Source organism: Paralichthys olivaceus, chromosome 8 (assembly GCF_024713975.1).
Source record: "Paralichthys olivaceus isolate ysfri-2021 chromosome 8, ASM2471397v2, whole genome shotgun sequence".
Taxonomy (NCBI): Eukaryota; Metazoa; Chordata; class Actinopteri; order Pleuronectiformes; family Paralichthyidae; genus Paralichthys; species Paralichthys olivaceus.
This window is the reverse complement of record NC_091100.1, coordinates 991,371-1,010,485: the sequence shown is the minus strand read 5'-3', so window position 1 is coordinate 1,010,485 and position 19,115 is coordinate 991,371. Positions and strand designations below refer to the sequence as shown.

Genomic DNA, 19,115 nt, shown 5'->3' with positions numbered 1-19,115 from the left:
TGTTAGCAGATGTGACATGGGTCAAATTAAAAATACTGAATAAACGTTAAATAAATGGCTCCTGAACATTTCTGTCATTTCAGGTCGTTCTTATCGCGCTGACTGTTTCTGATCAGATTAGTTTCAGTACATACATACATACCACCCTCGCTACATACGTACTGTAATTGTAATATACTATAATACAACCAATTTCATTTTCTTCTTTTTATTTCAGCTGATTCCGAGCACAGCTACACTCACTGACTGGAACTGTCACTTATTTGTTTAAGCGTCTGACCTTCGGTCGTCTGTGATAATTCAACATTTCTGAGAACGCTCCGTCTTCTGCAGCCAAAAGCCTGTAGCTGTGCACGTTGTGTTTGTTCACACTCGACTACAAAATATAAAGGAACACAACAAGAAGCTCTCATCATTACATTTAGACAATCATTTGTATAATACTAATATACACTCTGCAGGGTAATAAAAACTGAGAAAGATTTTCCGTCTGCGTCGACAATAATGACAGTAAAGAAGATAAAGTTGAAGTTGAATCCAGCGGAAACATTAAACAGTGTTTGACGAGGTCATTCACAGACCAGTTCTAGGTTTCCCACAATGCCTCAGTCCGTGTGTATATATCAGAAATTCAGAAGCAAATAAGAGACTTCGGAACAAGCAACAGATGGTCACAGTTTTTCTGTTTTCTCTAAAAATGAAAAGAAATGTCTAGTGTGAAGTGACGCAGTAGATCATTGGTTCCATGAACGAAATCTGTTTTATTATGAATTGATTTATTGTATTTTCAGTTTCTGTGTAATTCTATATGATTGTAGAATTATATTTGCACTGCACACACACACACTCTTCAATACAGTTTTCCTAAAGTCTTTTCCTTTTAATTTAAATTGTTTGGTCACTGCCTTTTCTGATTTCAATATTTCTTTAATTTCTTTAATCCCTTGTTCAGATGAATATGTTATTGAAGCATTAATATTCAATTAGTAAATTATTTCATGAATGGAAAGAAAGCATCAGTTTATTATTTAGTCTCTTGATGTACGATATTTACAAGAAAAAATATTTTTGTAATTTTTGAATCAAGTAATTTTGGAGTTTCTTACAAATATATAAAATTATATTAAATATAAACATTTTCAAACATAATTATGTAATGAATTCTAAAATATCTGATCTATATTATTTTTGTAAATCCCTTCATTTGAAACTTTAGTCTTAATTAATATTCCATTTATGGATTATTTGTAATTATTTTCCTACATTGTAATTGAGTCTATTGCTCATATTCATAATCAGTGTGTGAACTTTTTTTAATGCCTATTGTACAAATCTGTAATCAAATACACAATTTTAGATTCTCTCTCTCTTCTTTTCTTCTTCCTCTCTCTCTCTCTGTCTCTCTCTCTCTCTCTCTGCAGCACAGAGCTGAAATGGAAGATCCGAGGAGACGTTCAACGCTGTCGTTCACTTTCATCCTCTGCTTCTCACTGTGGCTCACGTCTGGAGAAACCTACAACTTTTGGGAACAATGCATTGAAGAATGTCCGGCGAGGTATTTCACTGCCACGTACAATGTGTTATGTTCTAACAGGTGTGACAAGCACGGTTATGACTACTACTGGTGCAACACCAAACGTGGCTGGGATTACTGCTCACCAGGAGAGAACGTTGATTTCCAAGGCTTCACTTGTGAAAAAGAATATCCCTGTGGCAAATATGGAGAAAACTTCAACCAGTGTCTCTTGGTGGGAGGATCCTTGGACAAATGTGGTCGGGTGGAGCCGAGGGCAATGATTCATTACACCCTGAATTTAAAAGAATGCATTGACAGCTGTCAGTATTCTGAGTCAGGGGATTACTTCTGGTGCTATACTGCAGACAGCTGGGACTACTGCTCACCTCTACCAGACTACACCTACAAGAATGAGCCCTGTCGCCAAAATCACGAGTGTGGAAGGCATGGTGAAGATTACAGCTGGTGCTACACAACAAACAGCTGGGATTACTGTGGAACTATCGGTCCTGGAGAGTGTGAGTATTCCCAGACACACCGCACCAAACGACAACCAGGTAATTCAAGCGTGATCTGTACCAGGGAAGAGGGCGACAACAACAACAGGAGAGTGACCACTTTCAGAGAAGAAGGAGATTCCAGGAACATCGCTCAAACCAACAATAGGTTACGGAACGAAGCGTTAGACTTAATTAACCAATGGGACAACCAGCGCCTGACTGACCAGGCCAGGTCCAACTTGATTTCGTCGAGCCGTCTTCGCCTTGACAACCAGGGACTGTGCAACAGGAACAATCAGCGGTGTTACAACCTGCAAATCCAGATCAACCAACAACGCAGTAGCGGAGAAAACACCACTGTGGCACACATCCTAGTTCCTGTTGACACGTCAGCTGAATACATGCGTCTGGCCTTCAGGGAGAGTTTAGAGCGCCAGGCCACAGTGGTGTTGGAAGTCAACGATGGAGCATCCACCTCCTCAAACAACAACCAGAAGTGTTGTAAACGACGTAAAAATTAATATCACTCAAACGTGTGTAGCTGATGATTGTGACAGAGGCAGAATGAGTCAGTGAAGCTCTCAGTTATCAAATGTTGTGTCTTGATCTGTTATCAATCAGTCTTTATCAATAATCAATCAATAACAGACTCAGACCGTTTGTATTATTTGTCTTCTTAGTGCTTTCTGCAGATGATGTGCTTCTGTTGGCTTCATCGGGCCTGGACCTCTCGTGCACACTGCGGCGGTTTGTGTGTCGAGACAAGTTCTACTGATTGACACAAATCAATGTCACATCTTTAGTTTAGCGATCATTTTATTCTGCATGTTGCCTCGTTTCCTGTTTTATTTTGAAACTCACATTTTGTCCTATTTCAGGTCACCACTTCCTCCACCTCCTGTTTTTCCTGGTCCCCCTCACCTGTCCTCACCTGTCCTCACCTGTCCTCACCTGTCCTCACCTGTGTCTTGTTGTTTTCTCCTCTCAGTGTTTAGTCTCTGATTTTCTCAGCCTCACCTGTTCATCTTGACACTTCTGAGTCCAGCACTTTGTGGAGTAAGTTTCTCCGTGTGAACGTTTGTATTAAAGACTTTGATTCTGAGCTTGATTCTGTCTCTGACTCATTTGTCCCGGACCACTGTGATAAATAAGTGATGCTGCTCGTTAAAGCTCCAGTGTGTAAGATTTAGGTGAAAGGGACTTTTGACAGAAATTGAATATAAACTAATCCTAGTGATGTTTTCACTGGTGTGTTTCATTTAATTGTATGAGTTGTTGTTTTCTTTACACTAGAATGGGACCTTTATATTTAAATACTTCATATTTACATCGGGGGGGTCCTCTCTGTGGAGGCCGCCATGTTTTTTACTGTCGTCCAAACTGGACAAAGTAAAACCTTTCAAGTTTTCATGACAACTGAAGTTCACCACAGGTTCTCTGTCATGTTTGGAGGTGGGGGAGTATTTAGCTGCAACATGAAACCTCACCTCTAGATGTCACTGAATTCTACACACTGAACCTTTAAGGCTGCTACACACTTGAGGATAATCGGGATGAATTTAGATTTGATTTTCACCTTCTGACCATCGATCACTCGGTGCCGATTATCTGCCCAAAGAATCCTGACGCGTTGGTTTACAAGATAATCTTAGAGGCTCCCCGATCTCGAATCATGAACATGGAAGTGTCACAAACCAGATGTTGTGTACTTTTACAGCTGTGACTAAACACAACAACAAAACTCTCCTTCAGAGCACAGATCACAGGAAACATGATCAAACACATGAAGCTTCAGACTCAGAGAGAAAACGTCTTTAAAGAATCTCTGACTGAAACGTGGATCATTTTCTGAGTTCTCACAGATTCCAGTGTGTGGAGGAGTCTTACAATGCTTTTCTTTTTGCATTAGCGCTGATACTGAGCGTGATGTTTATTTTCCTCTGTTAAATTAAAACGACGCAGTAACTATAATATGTCTAACTACTGATTAAAAACACGACCTGTGTGCTTGTTGGATGATTTTCAGATGAATGTTGAGCTCAGGCTGACGGGAAGAGTCGCTTATCAAATGTTGAATTTGTCCTCTGCTCTCTTATCAGCCTCAGAACCAGGGTCATCGGTGAAGGATACGTGACAACATCTGAAGCCAAAGCTTGTAGCTGTTTACACATGAACATGGAATATAACTGTTTCTAAGTTATAAATCAAGTCCCTGTCAATAGTAACATACAGTCTACTTATATATGCATAATTAAAAGTGTGTGTAAGACTCTGTATCTTTCAGGGGAGTCGAACAATAAACATCTTTGACTCTGTGTAAATAGCAGAAACTGCAGAACTGACTAATCTTATTATTACTGTCAGTGATCAAGTGTTTAATTAATTCTATTTAGTTTTTGTGTAAAGCTAAATTGCTTTGCACAGTGAAGACCTGGTTCACATGTGCTGACAGTGAAGTTACATTAATCAAACAGAGACATTGAACAGTGTTTGACGAGTTCAGAGCAGTTCAAGGTTTCCCACAATGCTTCAGTCCAAGACTTTGGGACAAACACTGTATATATATGTCAGGACGTCAGCAGCAAAAACTACAGACTTCAGAACACGCAACTGACTGTAAGTGACTGTTTTTCTATTAAAATCAGAAACAGATGATTTAGTAAAATTTCTCAGTGTTAGAATTCACATACTGGGTCATTTTATTTGTAGAAGGTTTCTCTGCTGTCTCTGATTAATAAACATGATGAATGTTGGACATGTCGAGGTGACGCAGTTTTAAAAATCTCCTCATGAACTGGGATTTATCAAAAAATGCATTTTCTTTATATATTACTTAACTCTTTCTCATTATAAATGTATTTTGTCATCAATGTTTATTGCTGTGAATGTGATACAATGGTCACCTTGGGTAGTAGTAAGGGTTTTTTCACTGTGTCTGTAATTCTATATTATTTCAGCTTTAAATGTGAACACACACAAACACAGCAACGAGTAAATTCCTCTTTTTCCAACTGTTTCATAATTATTTGTTCTGTCACTTTATTTCTGACATTGTTGTAATAATACTAATAAAACTAATAATACTACTACTAATGATTAATACATCTATTTCTCTTCTGGAATTATCTCACTGACGTTTGTTCAAGTGTTTCTGATCAGTTTGGTTTGAATTAGTTATTTGATGATATAAAAATCGGCGGAGACGTCCTGATTGACAGCTGAGAATCACTCCTGATTGGTCGAGTGTCTGCTACTGATGCCTGATGACGTCCTCCCCACAAGATGGCAGCATTCGTATCCAAGATACTTTGGCTTCAGTTCTCGATAGTGGAAGGAAGTGGAGATGTCGACACCCAACTTTATGTATAGACAGTTTTTATATAGACTGTGGTGATGATGGAGGTCATCATGTGTTATTCTGTATATTTGAGTTGTTGTAGCTACTTGAACTATGATTCTGCCTCTTCTCTCTCTTTTTCTTCTTCTTCCTCTCTCTTTCAATCTCTCTTATTCCTCCTCTCTCTCTCTTCTTCCTCTCTCTCTCTTATTCTTCCCCTCTCTCTCTTCTTTTCTTCTTCCTCTCTCTCTCTCTCTCTCTCTGCAGCACAGAGCTGAAATGGAAGATCCGAGGAGACGTTCAACGCTGTCGTTCACTTTCATCCTCTGCTTCTCACTGTGGCTCACGTCTGGAGAAACCAGTGACTATGAGAGCTCGTTAAATTGGTTTTCGCAACATTGTTATAACGATTGTCCAAAAAAATATATTACGTCCAAATACAATGTGCCGTGTAAAGACAACTGTGAAATGCGTGGTTATGACTACTACTGGTGCAACTCCAGAATGGGCTGGGATTACTGCTCACCAAGCAACAATGTCGATTACCAAGGCTTCACCTGTCAAACTCCCTGTGACAACTATGGAGAAGATTACAAGGAGTGTAGATTGCAGTCTGGTGAGTGGTCAAAATGTGGTCGGGTGGAGCCGAGGGCAATGATTCATTACACCAAGAAATTGAAAGAATGCATTGACAGCTGTCAGTATTATGAGTCAGGGGATTACTTCTGGTGCTTTACTGAAGATGGCTGGGACTACTGCTCACCTCTACCACACTACACCTACAAGAATGAGCCCTGTCGCCCAAATCATGAGTGTGGAAGGCATGGTAAAAATTACAACTGGTGCTACACAACAGACAACAACGACTGGGATTACTGTGGAACTATCGGCCATGGAGAGTGTGAGTATTCCCAGACACACGGCAGCCAACGACAACCAGAGTATTCAAGAGTGATCTGTACCAGTAGGGACGACGACGTCGATGACGCCGGCTATGACGTCTACGCCGGCGACAACAACAACAACAACAGAAGAGTGACTTTCAGACATGTGGCAGGTCATTGTAACATCAAAAAACCAGAGAAAGATATTTTCATCGAAGCGTTAGTCTTAATTAACAAATGGAACAACCAGCACTTGACTGACCAGGCCAGGTCCAGCTTGATTAAATCGCAACATCTTCACATTGACAACCAGGGACTGATCAACAGGGACAATCAGCGGTATCACAACCTGGAAATCCAGTTCAACCAACAACACGGTCGCAGAGAGAGCACTGTGGCACACATCATAGTTCCTGTTGACACGTCAGCTGAATACATGCGTCTGGCCTTCAGGGAGAGTTTAGAGGGCCAGGTCAGGGTGGAGATAGAGGTAGACAACAACCCCTACCCCCCCCCCGAAAACACCAACCAAAGATGTTGTAAACGTTAGTGGTGATGGCTGAGTGTCATCACCACTGACTTCCTGTCCTGTGGTCTAATGTGAAAATCAACAAACCAATAATCTAATAAAAATGTCATCAGACGCCGACACTGACAACTTTGCTCCATTAGACTTTATACGGACACATATGAAACGGTTGTGAGGTGGAAATTTAAAAAAAAAGCCTTTCCTCATTTACAGTTTTTCTGAATTGCTAAAACACTAATTCCTGTTGTGTGAATCACTTGGAGATGGAAGGTGTACGAGCGACAGCCCTGCTCCAGGCTGACTGTAATCTTCTCGAGTCCATGGAACGAGCCTGTGATGAGGCTGGTGAGGAGAAGTGTCAGGGCTGGGTACGGAGCACGAGGGTTTTTTCCCCCGTTGCCTCTCAAGGGCAAATATAACGTGTGATGTGGATGAAGTTCTTTATTGTGACCAATGAACATTTCTCCATGAGCAACAGGCCTCGATCACTGTTTTCTGTTTTTCTGGTGAAGTGTTTGATGACAGCTCTGCAGTTTTTCTGATTTGACCGACTCGTCTGACAACATTGTTCAGGTTTGAGCACATGTGAAACTGTTCTGAGGCGATGGTGTGAGAATCAGAGGTTTGGTGAGAGTAGTTTGAGAAAAGAGTTTTGTGTTTAGAATTCTGAGAAAAGGAGGATTCAAAAAAAATGTGTTTTAACAATTGTGAAAACCTGTAAAAACATTAAAACAGTGAAACTACAACTCCCATAGTGCCGTTCGTTGGTTGTACCGGAGCTCACGTGACTTGCCCCGCGTTGGTCATGTGACCGGGCTGAAACATGGCGGACGCAGCGAAGTCTCTGAGCGGTTTGTTGAACGGGATCGTTCAGAAAGTTTATTATGAGAAAGAAGAGATGACGGAGGATCTGCTGAGGAGGGAACTGTTCCCAGATCTGTCAGAGGACGAGTTCAGGGTCCTGTTCGACAAGATGAGAGGCCTGCTGAAGGTACTGCTACTCACATGCTACATACACACTACTCACATGCTACAGACCACATACACACTACTCACATGCTACATACACACTACTCACATGCTACATGCTACATACACACTACTCACATGCTACATACACACTTCACACTACTCACGGGCTACATGCTACATACACACTACTCACATGCTACATGCTACATACACACTTCACACTACTCACATGCTACATGCTACATACACACTTCACACTACTCACATGCTACATGCTACATACACACTTCACACTGCTCACATGCTACAGACCACATACACACTACTCACATGCTACATGCTACATGCTACATACACACTTCACACTACTCACATGCTACATGCTACATACACACGTCACACTACTCACATGCTACAGACCAGATACACACTACTCACATGCTACATACACATGTCACACTACTCACATGCTACATGCTACATACACACTACTCACATGCAACATGCTACAGACCACATATACATGTACACACATTCAGTACATGGATGAAGTGAAGAGAGGATTGAATCTGTGCTGTTCTGAAGACTCACGTCCTCTCACCATCTCTCAGTCTATTGCCACAGCTGACATGGACCAGGCCCAGCTGGAGGCCTTCCTCACAGCTCAGACCAGGAAGCAGGGCAGCGGGGGGGTGACCCCCGAACAGGCCGCCGCCCTCTCTCGCTTCTGGAAGAGCCAGCGTGTCCGTGTGAGGGAGAGTTTACTGGCTCAGAGCCGCTGGGAGCCCGGGCTCAGGGGCCTCTCCTGGAGAGTGGACCTCCAGGCGGCAGCCAGCCGGGCCGACGCCGCCCACAGCGGTCCAGTCGCTCTGGTGGAGCTGGAAGTGGGCAGAGCTGGACAGGTGAGACCTAGTGCGACCTCGGTCCTCCACTCACTGCGTCAGTGCCTTGCCCAGGAGAACATCGGTTCGAATGTAATTATTGTGCGACTGTTGAGCTTTTGTTGTTCACAAATCCATTAACGAAACAATATTAGATCAGAGAGTGGAGATGGAGCTGGCCTGCGTGTGATGGGTTGGTGGAGTTCTCCTCAGGTTCATGTTTGTCGCGGAGCTAAATGTTAAAATCTGGAACATTCACTGTCCAGATGCAAAATCTGAGGGGATTAGCGTGTGTGTGTTGTCCTCATGTCGTGGGGACTGATTTCTCTTATGGGGACAATCATTAAGTCCCCGTAATTTAAATCATAGATTTTAATGTGAAGTCAAAACTCTATTTTAGCCTTGTGAACATGATATATCAACAAAACCTTCTAGAGAGTTTGTCGAGTTTTTCGTGCTTGATGTTTCACTCTGGACCAAACTGTGAAACTGACTCCTGCTCTGTGAAGAGGAGCGTTAACAGTGTGTTGCTATAAAATGTCCTCCCTCTCCTCCCTCTCTCAGGACTCTGAGTTTGTGTGTCTGGAGTTTGATGAAGCCAAAGTCAACCAGATGCTGAAGAAGATGGCCGACATTCAGGAGGGCGTGGACAGGATCGTTCAGCACACCTGAGTGTGACGGTATCGGGACTGTCTCCTCTCTCTCCTTCCTCCTGTTGGATCTGCGTCATCTCGGCCAAACACAAATGAGCCATGTTCAGACTCGAAGACCAGAACAGACTCGGCGTGGCTTTGGCACCTGCTGACTCAAGAACTAATTCTATATTTATGGCCCAACCCTCTTCCTGATTGGTTCCTATCAGCCACAACTAAATGGAAAGCGATGCTAACGCAGGACTTACATCTAAGCGTTGCATTAAGGCTTCACAGTGGGCGTGACGCTTGGTGCGACATCATTTTTTTGTGCTCAGGACTCACAACGTTGTCGGCTTCTGTACTAACTTGCCACGCTAACTGTCAACGCAACGCTAAAGAGAAGAACTCGGGAAATGAAATCCACAACCCGATGAACACGCAGCAGGTTCACCAGCCGACCATGTTCTGTTTGCGTGATACATCAGGTCACATGTGAAAGTCTCTGGTGGAGCATTGGTCAGTTTCATTGTTTGGACAGAGATCGTTAACGATAATTCATTCTGAAACATGGTCTGATGTAATATGAGTTAATAAATGTACATGTTCAACATAATTGGTCTTTTTTAATTTGAATTACTTTAAACTTATTATTAATTTGCTTGACATGGTTTTAAACATGAAGAACCAATGAAATATAATCCTGTTTTAAAATAAGAAAAACCAACCAATGGACAGGAATGAAAAGATAAATATAAATACAACAAGATTGAATTCACAGATGAATCGTTTGTGATGCATCTTGTCTGGTCTCATCATCGAGAAATACTTAAATATTCAGCCAGAGGGAAACAGCAGCAATAATCCAGCGTCTCTGGGACGAGGGTTAAGCCTGAGGGGTCAGAGGTCAAACATCCATCAGTTCCATCAGTCTGAGTCTGGTTTTACTGACTCACTCCATGATTCCATGTTTGTTCCTTCAAGTCAGAATCAACTGGAGACGACCGTGTTCCCGTCACATGAAATCACATCCACGTGTGAAGTTATGATCATTATCTCTGTTCTGACCCCTCGTTTTCTTCTGTGCGGGTTTGAACACTGCTGGAAATAAACGTTTCTATAAGTTATAAAACTGTACATAAACATATATACAGTATAGACCTGTATATAGAACTGTTTATAAACCATTATTCAAAACTATGTAAACTATATAAATCTGTAAATAACCTTATATGTGAATGAAGCTGAATGTGAACCTAAATTTACAACTGTATATCAATCGATGTGTAATCTTTCATGTTGTGTGTTTCCAGGTGAACCAGGGTTTGAAGTCAACATTAACTTTTATTGATGGTGAGTGAATCCAACACAAAACTGACTTCAGGGAGGGAGGAGTCACACTCAGGTTTCACTGGGTTCAGGGTTCGTTTTTCTTTAATGACAGATTTTAATGAGGATTAACGGGCGTCCGGGCCGCTGCCACAAACATCCAGGTACCAGAACGCGCCGCCTCCTGAAGGATGAGGGAGGCACAGCAGCCTGTTGATCCGCCCTTAGCTTCATCACCTGGACTCGTCTGACGGGTTTGTGTGTCTGAGAACAAAGTGATAACTGAACTTATCTCCGTTAATGTATAGAAAACACAAATCCCCACAACAGCAGCTTGAATGGATTCATCACACCGTTGGAAAGTGTCAGTGAGCTTAATGTATCACAGGGATGAAACAAAGAATAACATTTACCAGCAGCCAACACAGAAGCCTTTCTTTCATCAAATAAATCACTTGCACACAAACGAGCTTTAAACTTGTTCCCAGGTTTTAAAACTAAAATCAGGCTTTAATTTATTTTCTGCATCTGGAGCTGAAACCCTAAAAGTTATCAACAATTTGCAAAATGTCCAGAGAACAAAGATTCCTCTGGAACAACCTTCCTGAAAACCTGAGGGCAGGTTCATTTCTTTATTTATTTTTAACCTCTTTTATTATTGAGTAAATCCTTTTAATTCACATCACGTGTGTCATCTTCAGATTATTTTCCTTGAAATCACTCACGGAGCTGTAGATAAAGATCAGTTCTGCAGGTGAAGACGTGGACGCACCTCTGAGCTCGGTGGTTGGTCACTGAGAGGCAATAAATCAGGTTCGCCCTGAGATGTTGCCTCTGTGTGTAAAGTCCAAGTTAGTGTGCAGGTTTACAGCTCAGTCCACAGACACGACTTCCTGGAGACCAAACACAGTTTCAACCTGTAAGAACTTCATGATCATACGACAATTGAACTCGGAGCACTGAAGCCTCGGAGCAAACGAACGATTTAAAGATACAACAGGCATCAGGACGTGAAAACAACAAAAGGCAACACAAACAGAATTAGTTTGTAAGCTCACGGTGACCTTCAACCTTTGACCATCAAGGTCGGGGGGGGATTCTTCCTGTCTATCTCCTGCTGAGGTCAAACTCTCCACGTGGACTCTGCGTCCATGTTTCCAAATGTTCCTTTGTGTCCTCACTTCGCTGTAAGTCTGAGGCTGCACGTTCTCATCTGTTTGTTGTTGATCGTCTGAATCTCTGTTCTGTCTCTAGGTGCAGTGGGGGAGGGGGGGGGGGGGTGGCAACATGCCTGTGGCCTTCAGGAAAGCGCAGGTTCTCTACGTGATGATGATGCTCAATGTCTTTGTCTGCGTCCTAATGAGCGTGTTGTGGAACCTGGGGCACGACAAGAGTGGCCGGCGAGCGGTTCAAGCCCCGACCGAGGCTGAGAGAGGATCATTCTGGAACAGGGAGCAGCGGCGCCTGGACTTCATCTACAACCTCACCGAGCTGCCGGATTGGTCGAATGACACCGGGCCGCTCAACCCCTGTGACCCGGACTACAGAGTCCACACTCAAATCTCAGACTACAACTCCCTGCCGCAGCGATTCCAGGATTTCCTTCTGCACATGCACTGCAGGACGTACCCCATGCTGATAAACCAGCCCCACGTCTGTGAGGACACACCCTTCCTGCTGCTGGTGGTCAAGTCACTCACGCCACATTTCGACCGCCGGCAGGCTATTCGTGAAACATGGGGACGAGCGGGCGTTTTAGCAAATCGTACAGTGGCGACGGTGTTTCTGCTTGGCAACACCATGTCAATAGATCACTTTCCAGACCTGCTGCCGATGCTGGGCCACGAGGCGGAGCTTCACAACGACCTCCTCCAGTGGGACTACAGAGACACCTTCTTCAACCTCACCCTGAAGGAGATCCTCTTCCTGGAGTGGTTCAGCCAAAACTGTCCTCACGCACAGTACATCCTCAAGGGGGACGATGACGTCTTGGTCAACACCCTGCGAATCATTGACTTCCTGGAAGGCCTGTCGGAGAACCAGTCGAGGGATTTGTTCATAGGGGATGTCATCAGTAACGCCGGCCCACACAGAAACAGGAAACTGAAGTACTTCATCCCTGAGAGTGTGTTTGTGGGGCAGTACCCGCCTTACGCTGGGGGTGGAGGTTATCTGTACTCTGGGGATTTAGCGCTGCGCCTTCACAGCGTATCCCCACAGGTCGTCTTGTATCCCATCGATGATGTCTACACTGGGATGTGTCTGAAGAAACTGGGTCTGGTTCCTGAGAAACACTCTGGCTTCAAGACTTTTGACATCGAGGAGAGGTACAAGTACAACACCTGCGTCTACAGGCGCCTGATGCTGGTTCACAGCCGGACGCCACAGGAGCTGTTGAAGATCTGGTCAGGGATTGTCCGTCCTGAGCTGGATTGCCTGTGAAAACCTTCAGTGAGCGTTGAATTCTGTGAGGATCCCATTTTAAAAAAGTGCCTTCACAAGGGTTTTGGTCCTGAATTCATATAAAACCAGTGTCTGTGGTTTTGCCCCCACCTTTATGTGGGTTGAGCATCTTGCATACACGTTCATTTCTGAGGACGCTGCTCGATCTACGCACCAAACGGACGCAGGATACGTCTCTTGCGTTAAATAACTGGACGTATAATAACTGTATTTGCACAGTTACAAAGTGCTTTACAGAATAAATCCATACACAGTCGATGTAAGAAGAAAACATGAAGAAACAAATAGATGGATAAGCATATTTGAATAAAGTCAATAATGTGTATTCAAATGAACATTCAAATTTAAATTCAAACATTAAAGTGAGTTTTTTCCACATGAGTAAAAGTTGCTATTATGATTATTGTATTTATTGTGTCACTCTTCCTAATGAAGCCATGTCAATTATATCTGGAGAAAGAGAATAAAATCAAGTAAATGAGTATCATAGTTTTTCATTTTATAATTTCCTTTATTTTGGTTTGTCTCTTCTGTTTGATGCAGGTGTTTTTTTTTAAATCAGGGGTTTGACATGTGCTGTGTTGTCAAACGGGTTCCCAAGCTTTTCCACGCCATGGCCCCGCAAACAGCATTAGCTTCTGGCCCAGGGACGCAAACCCACAGACAATGTTTTTTCTTACTTTTGTTCACTATTCAATAATTATTACAATTGTTTAGCATTAGAATATTATTAACTGACATGTTTTCAACACTGTATAATATATGATATATATTATGAAGGGTGCAAACCGCCAGGTCTACACACGATGTCATGAATGATGACAGGCAATCAGAAAGATGAGCAAGGCACATAACGTTTCGATATGATATATTAGTATAAATTATATTTATAATAATGATTTAAAAATAATTTGATTATATTCTATGATGATTAAAAAAAAAAATTGGATTCTCTTTTATGATAATGATTTTAAAAAAATGTGATTCTATTTTTTTCTTTTAGCTTTTTTTTTTTCTATTCTTCCCTACAATTTTCTGAGGCCCTGCTAGCGCCCCCTGGCTGCCTCCACTGTTCTAAAATACAAGAGTGACCTCTGCTGGACGAGTCTGGTACAAACAGTGTTCAGTCAATCACTGGCCTGATGAAAGTCAGCTGCTGACAGCTGAGAGGAAAACATCAGTGTACCTGAAGACAATCACTTCATTCACACTGTTCAACTGACAAACAACCAAACATGAGCCTCCACGTGTTCCTGCTCCTTCTGGCTTTGAGCTGGAGACGCTGCGCTGCACAGGTGAGCTGTGACCGAGCGGGAGCCGCTCTTCACTGGGTGATGGTTTGATTCCGGTGTGAAACTGTGTGTGTTCTGGTTACAGGTGAACACAGACGAAGAAAACAAACCTCCAGGTGAGACTCTGAGTTTTTTATTTAAGGCCAATGTGTGTTTTTACTGTTTGTGTCCGAGCAACAAGTTTCAGGTAAAGCAGCAGATGAAACACGGCTGAAGTTCAGGTTACTGCGACAATTCATTCAGAGTAATCTCACCTCTGCTTCTTAATTACAACGAACTCTGAGGTGAAGCTTGAAGAACAGTCGTGCAGTCAGACTGAGAGATCACGCTCTGAGGTGTCAGTCTGAAATAAAGCTCCATCGAGTCAGATCGAGGAGAAATTAATCTAATGTTAGAAATTAGATATAAATTAAATTTACTAGTGTTTCATTTAAATCATACAAACTCTTTTAATTACTCTAGAATGGGCCCTGTCCTTTACTACATACTTTATATTTTCATACTCTATATTTAAGTACTCTATATTTCGGAGGGGGTCCTCTCTACGGTAGCTCAGACTGGACAAACGAAACCTTTTGAGTTTCTATGACGACTGAAGCTGCCACGGTTCCTTTTGGAAATGGGGGTGTTCAGCTGCAACATGACACTTCACCACTAGAGGTCACTACATTCTACACACTGAACCTTTAATGGAAATTGTGAAAAGTTGAGTTCCTTTGAATAACATCAGAGACCTGATGAAAGGTTGAATGTCCGACACGTTGAAATACTCTTGTCATGGTTCATTCACACACCTGCACTGAGCTGAGACTCACGAGGCCGTCGGTATGATTCCTCCTCAGATGGACACAGAGGTCAGGACGATGCTTTCTTCGCCCTGCGGAGCTGCCACCAGCTGCTGCGCAGCGACAGCGGTGAGTTTTTCTCGCCGGACTACCTGTGCTCCAACCCGTCTCTGTGGTGCAACTGGACCATCCAGGTGGATCCTGGGAAGAGGATTCATCTGCACCTGGAGGACTTGACCCTCGACGAAGACTGCCACCTCAAGCAGGACCAGGTCCACGTGGACGAGCCCGTCGGCCGTTTTGGCGTCCACAAGATCCTGCAGAAGTGCTGGCGTGAGGCCAAGTACACCACGACCTCCAACACTCTGAACGTGGTGCTGCTGATCGGTGGCTGGCCCGACTCGCCCTACAGGGGCTTCTACGGCCGCTACCAGGCATTTGGACCGCCGGTGATTTACAACCCACAGGACGCGTTCACAGTGGGAGACGAGACGTCAGAACCAGCTCTCGGTCCAGTGGATGAACAGCTGGAGTCCAGTTTTCATCCATCACCAGTGAACTTTGATCCATTGTATGATTATTATGATCAACATTCAGTTGTGATGGCAGCGGACACAGACACTGAGGTGGGTGAACACACACACTGGAGTGGGAATCAAACCCTCAACTCCAGCCGTACTAATGGCTTTGACTTAGTGATGAATCCTCTCCATCATGTTTTCTCAGGTGAGTGAAAACCTCCATCTATCCTTGGGAAACTACAGTCACATCTACCCGTTAACAGCTGTCCCCACAGCGCCAGCGTCCACTCGGGGGACGTCCCGGTCAGGAAGAGATGCTGCTCTCACCCCTTCCGGTCGCTCGGACTCACCTGTTGAACCAGTGACTCCTCAGCAGCATCGCAACCATGAGCTGAAACCCAACGATCGCATCCCAGCAGCAGTGCGAAGGAACGCAGAGGAAGCTTCAACCCTTCAAGAGGAAGCTTCAACCCTTCCAGAGGAAGCTTCAACCCTTCCAGAGGAAGCTTCAACCCTTCAAGAGGAAGCTGCCGGTCCGGAGGAAGCTTCAACCCTTCCAGAGGAAGCTTCATTCCTTCTAGAGGAAGCTGCCGGTCCGGAGGATGAGAGTGGTTCACGCAGCCGCTCAGGAGAGGACCAGTCTGCCGCTGCAGATGCTGAGAACAGACCTGAGGTCAGCGAGGCCTCAGACCAGCGTCCCTCCGCCTCTGAGACCAAACAGAGTCATCCTCACCCCAACACGGTGGAGCCGCTGTCGGACCACAGAGGGAACCGTGAGTAAATTCAGCTGTGGCTTCTTTGAAAATACAAGGTCACGTGTTCTGTTAGATATTCGGTCGCTGGTGGTGTTTACGTGGAGTCGCTGGTTTCTGGGGAAACAAATGAGTTTATTTTCGTGTTCCTTCGCACAGTCAACGGGAGAAATCACTCCGGAGCTCCTCACCTTCCTGGTGGTGAGTAGTTCTGTCTTTTCCTTTCACATTTACAAGTTGTCAGTTTCGAAAGGGATTTTTAAAAATTGATTATTAAAATAATTGTTCTGTTGATTCTTTGTCTTTTAAAAAAACAGTCAATTTATTTTAAACTATATTTCATCTTCCTGTTTTGGAGCATTTCACTTGTTTCAGGCTGAGATGAATGATTTTAATAGATTCAGACTTTTACTGAGATTGTATTTCTGCTACGACTGGAGGACGTTTAACAAAGCGGCTGCAAAAAAGAGTCTTTCATAAACAGTAGAAAACAAACTGATTTATGAAACCTGTCAATATTCCCCAGATTTGGAAAAAGGCAGATAATATGTTTTAGCTCATTTTTGTTTTTGCATCTGTTGGTTATTCAACATTCAAACATTAGGAGCAAAAAGTTTAAATATCTTCAGGTGATTTAGGAGAAAAAGATTTAGTTTTACTCGGTTCAGTTTTCAAATCTATCATATATATATATCAAATATACTGTCCTGTCATTATGGTGATTGGGGGAATGAGTCCCCGTGCTGTTGCTCTCTCACAGATCACCTGTTCGAAGTGACCGTCGAGGTGAATTTCAGTCAGGATGTGGACGAGTCGTGGGACCACGTGGCCACGTCGCTGCTGCTGTCGGTGAAGACTCTGGTGAGCTGAAGAAAACAAAGCTTCATGTTTTCATCATGTGGGGAAATCAAGGTCCAGTGTGTCTGTTTCCTGATCCAAACCTTTTACTGCACATTTGTCTCGGACTGTAAATAAAGATGGACGACAGGTGTCCACTTCCTCCCAACACCGCTCGCCTCTGAAAATGTACCCGAAGGATTTTCCTGCATTTCATTTCTTCTTCTGTGCAGATCAGTGAGCGGCTGGAAACTCCGCACACGTCCCTGCTGCCTAAAAGAATAAAGAGGTCGGAACAACGGGACAAGTTTTGTCAGTCTTGTATTTTCATCTGATCTTAACAGGCTCATACAGTTTGAACTGTGTCACAGGGTCTTCATTAGCCAATAGAAGATGCTCGCTGGTTGTAGACATCGTGTAGCAGCGTAAAGGCTCAGTGTTGTGTGTGTGTGTGTGTGTGTGTGTGTGTGTGTGTGTGTGTGTGTGTGTGTGTGTGTGCGTGTGTGCGTGTGCGCGTGTGTGCGTGTGTGTGTGCGTGTGTGTGTGTGCGTGCGTGCAGGTTGAGTGCAGGAGTTGTGTTTATCCTCTGGCTGCAGACGGGACAGGGGCGAGGGAGTCAACACTTGCACAGGGTCGTGGACGCTGCCGGCCAGAGCCTCATCAACACCAGTGTGGGCCGCGGGGGAATCCACAGGAAGGCCGTCATCATGTCTGTGTCGACCGCAGGTACAGCAGCGACCGTCACGTGTCACAATCACAATTTGTCTCATAGGGCTCAACGAGGTGAGACGTTACTTTACCTGCGGTTCTTCATTCTGCTGTGCGGTTTAGATTGCACTGTTTATGAAAACAGAGAAATCGTAAAAGTCAAGCTAAGTGCTGAATACAGAACTCTGTGCAGCCGTGCATCTTCCTGTGTGTGTGTGTGTTTCAGATGTAAACGAGTGTGGGACCCAGCTGGTGTTGTGCGACGTTAAAGCAGAATGTGAGAACCAGTTCGGCTCGTACTCGTGCCGCTGCCGGCCGGGTTTCCTGGACGTGTCCCGTCTGGGATCTGGAGGAACCGTCTGCGTGGACGTGGCGGCTGCAGGTACTCGTGCTCGGATCATCGCTTCACTCCACACCTGCCACGTGCGCTGACTTCCTGTTGTTCCTGTCTTGTTCAGGTTGCAGCTCGGGCCTGTCAGCTGAGACCAAAGGCGTCTACGTGCTCTTCTTCCTGCTCAGCTCCCTCATCCTGATGCTGCTGGCGGCCGCCGGCATGCTGTACCGCCGTCACCGCCGGGGGACCTTCCTGGTTCATTGCAGCGGCATCTCACCTCCTGACCCCAACAACAACCGTCACCATCACGACGGCTACTCGAGCCCCAGCGACTCTGACATGCCCCCGCCACCCCCGCCCCCCCGGGCTGCCCCCAGAGAGGCCTGGCCCCAGGTGAAGGAGCTCTGTCCGACTGTGGACCTGCCGCTGCTTCGCTTCAGCCCCCTGCTGCCGCCGGACGTCTACCTGGAGCCACGGCAGGGCGGGAAGATGTGATCCCAGTGGAGAATCATGACTGTTTGTTCAGAGGTCTTTATTTAGTTTTCTTTCACTGTCTTATTCTCTGCTCCACTGTTATCTGATGAATTAAAGTCACAATTATAAACAGCATTTTCCTCTTGTCTTGGTATTTACGGGATCGGCCCCTTCACTAAAATGTAGTCGTAGTAGAATCTGACCAATAGAGGGGAAACTCGTGTTTATAAACCAAGAAACAAGAAAGACGTTTCGAACTTGTGGGAATTTGTATCAACACATTTTAATCGTCAGGATCAATAATCGACTCTCTGAACATTTTCTACACATTTAAATTCAGGTGTGTCTGAGTGACTCTCTCGGTCAAGG

General features: G+C 44.3%; 4 protein-coding genes across 5 annotated transcripts; all 4 read left to right on the top strand.

Moving 5' to 3' along the window:
* Positions 1-557: 557 nt before the first annotated feature.
* On the top strand, positions 558-3,124 carry LOC138411180 (uncharacterized). The gene is made up of 2 exons (XM_069530370.1): positions 558-670; positions 1,422-3,124. The coding sequence occupies exons 1-2, from the start codon at positions 668-670 to the stop codon at positions 2,535-2,537; spliced, it is 1,119 nt and encodes a 372-aa protein (XP_069386471.1). The 5' UTR covers positions 558-667; the 3' UTR covers positions 2,538-3,124.
* A 1,376-nt stretch (positions 3,125-4,500) lies between these two features.
* Positions 4,501-9,867, top strand: commd1 (copper metabolism (Murr1) domain containing 1). 2 transcript variants are annotated; one of them, XM_069530369.1, is made up of 4 exons: positions 4,501-4,632; positions 5,621-7,757; positions 8,350-8,640; positions 9,184-9,867. In XM_069530369.1, exons 2-4 carry the CDS (start codon positions 7,590-7,592, stop codon positions 9,289-9,291), a joined length of 567 nt encoding a protein of 188 aa, XP_069386470.1. In that variant the 5' UTR covers positions 4,501-4,632; positions 5,621-7,589; the 3' UTR covers positions 9,292-9,867. The 2 variants fall into 2 exon arrangements, with proteins under 2 accessions (XP_069386470.1, XP_069386469.1); XM_069530368.1 differs by lacking the exons at positions 8,350-8,640; positions 9,184-9,867 and having other exon boundaries at positions 4,538-4,632; positions 5,626-7,512.
* Positions 9,868-11,847: 1,980 nt separating this feature from the next.
* On the top strand, positions 11,848-13,424 carry b3gnt2a (UDP-GlcNAc:betaGal beta-1,3-N-acetylglucosaminyltransferase 2a). The gene has a single exon (XM_020109244.2). It carries the CDS (start codon positions 11,868-11,870, stop codon positions 13,020-13,022), a length of 1,155 nt encoding a protein of 384 aa, XP_019964803.1. The 5' UTR covers positions 11,848-11,867; the 3' UTR covers positions 13,023-13,424.
* Positions 13,425-14,028: 604 nt separating this feature from the next.
* On the top strand, positions 14,029-18,881 carry LOC109643978 (uncharacterized). The gene is made up of 10 exons (XM_069530818.1): positions 14,029-14,338; positions 14,421-14,451; positions 15,178-15,746; positions 15,847-16,414; positions 16,553-16,594; positions 17,154-17,254; positions 17,464-17,519; positions 17,790-17,956; positions 18,165-18,320; positions 18,397-18,881. Exons 1-10 carry the CDS (start codon positions 14,279-14,281, stop codon positions 18,765-18,767), a joined length of 2,121 nt encoding a protein of 706 aa, XP_069386919.1. The 5' UTR covers positions 14,029-14,278; the 3' UTR covers positions 18,768-18,881.
* Positions 18,882-19,115: the final 234 nt, after the last annotated feature.

Coding starts and splice junctions, on each gene's coding strand:
- commd1 (XM_069530368.1), top strand. CDS start 5,633: ATGGAAGATCCGAGGAGACGTTCAACGCTGTCGTTCACTTTCATCCTC.
- b3gnt2a (XM_020109244.2), top strand. CDS start 11,868: ATGCCTGTGGCCTTCAGGAAAGCGCAGGTTCTCTACGTGATGATGATG.
- LOC109643978 (XM_069530818.1), top strand. CDS start 14,279: ATGAGCCTCCACGTGTTCCTGCTCCTTCTGGCTTTGAGCTGGAGACGC. Junction 14,452..15,177: donor CGAAGAAAACAAACCTCCAG/GTGAGACTCTGA, acceptor ATTCCTCCTCAG/ATGGACACAGAGGTCAGGAC. Junction 15,747..15,846: donor CAGCGGACACAGACACTGAG/GTGGGTGAACAC, acceptor ATGTTTTCTCAG/GTGAGTGAAAACCTCCATCT.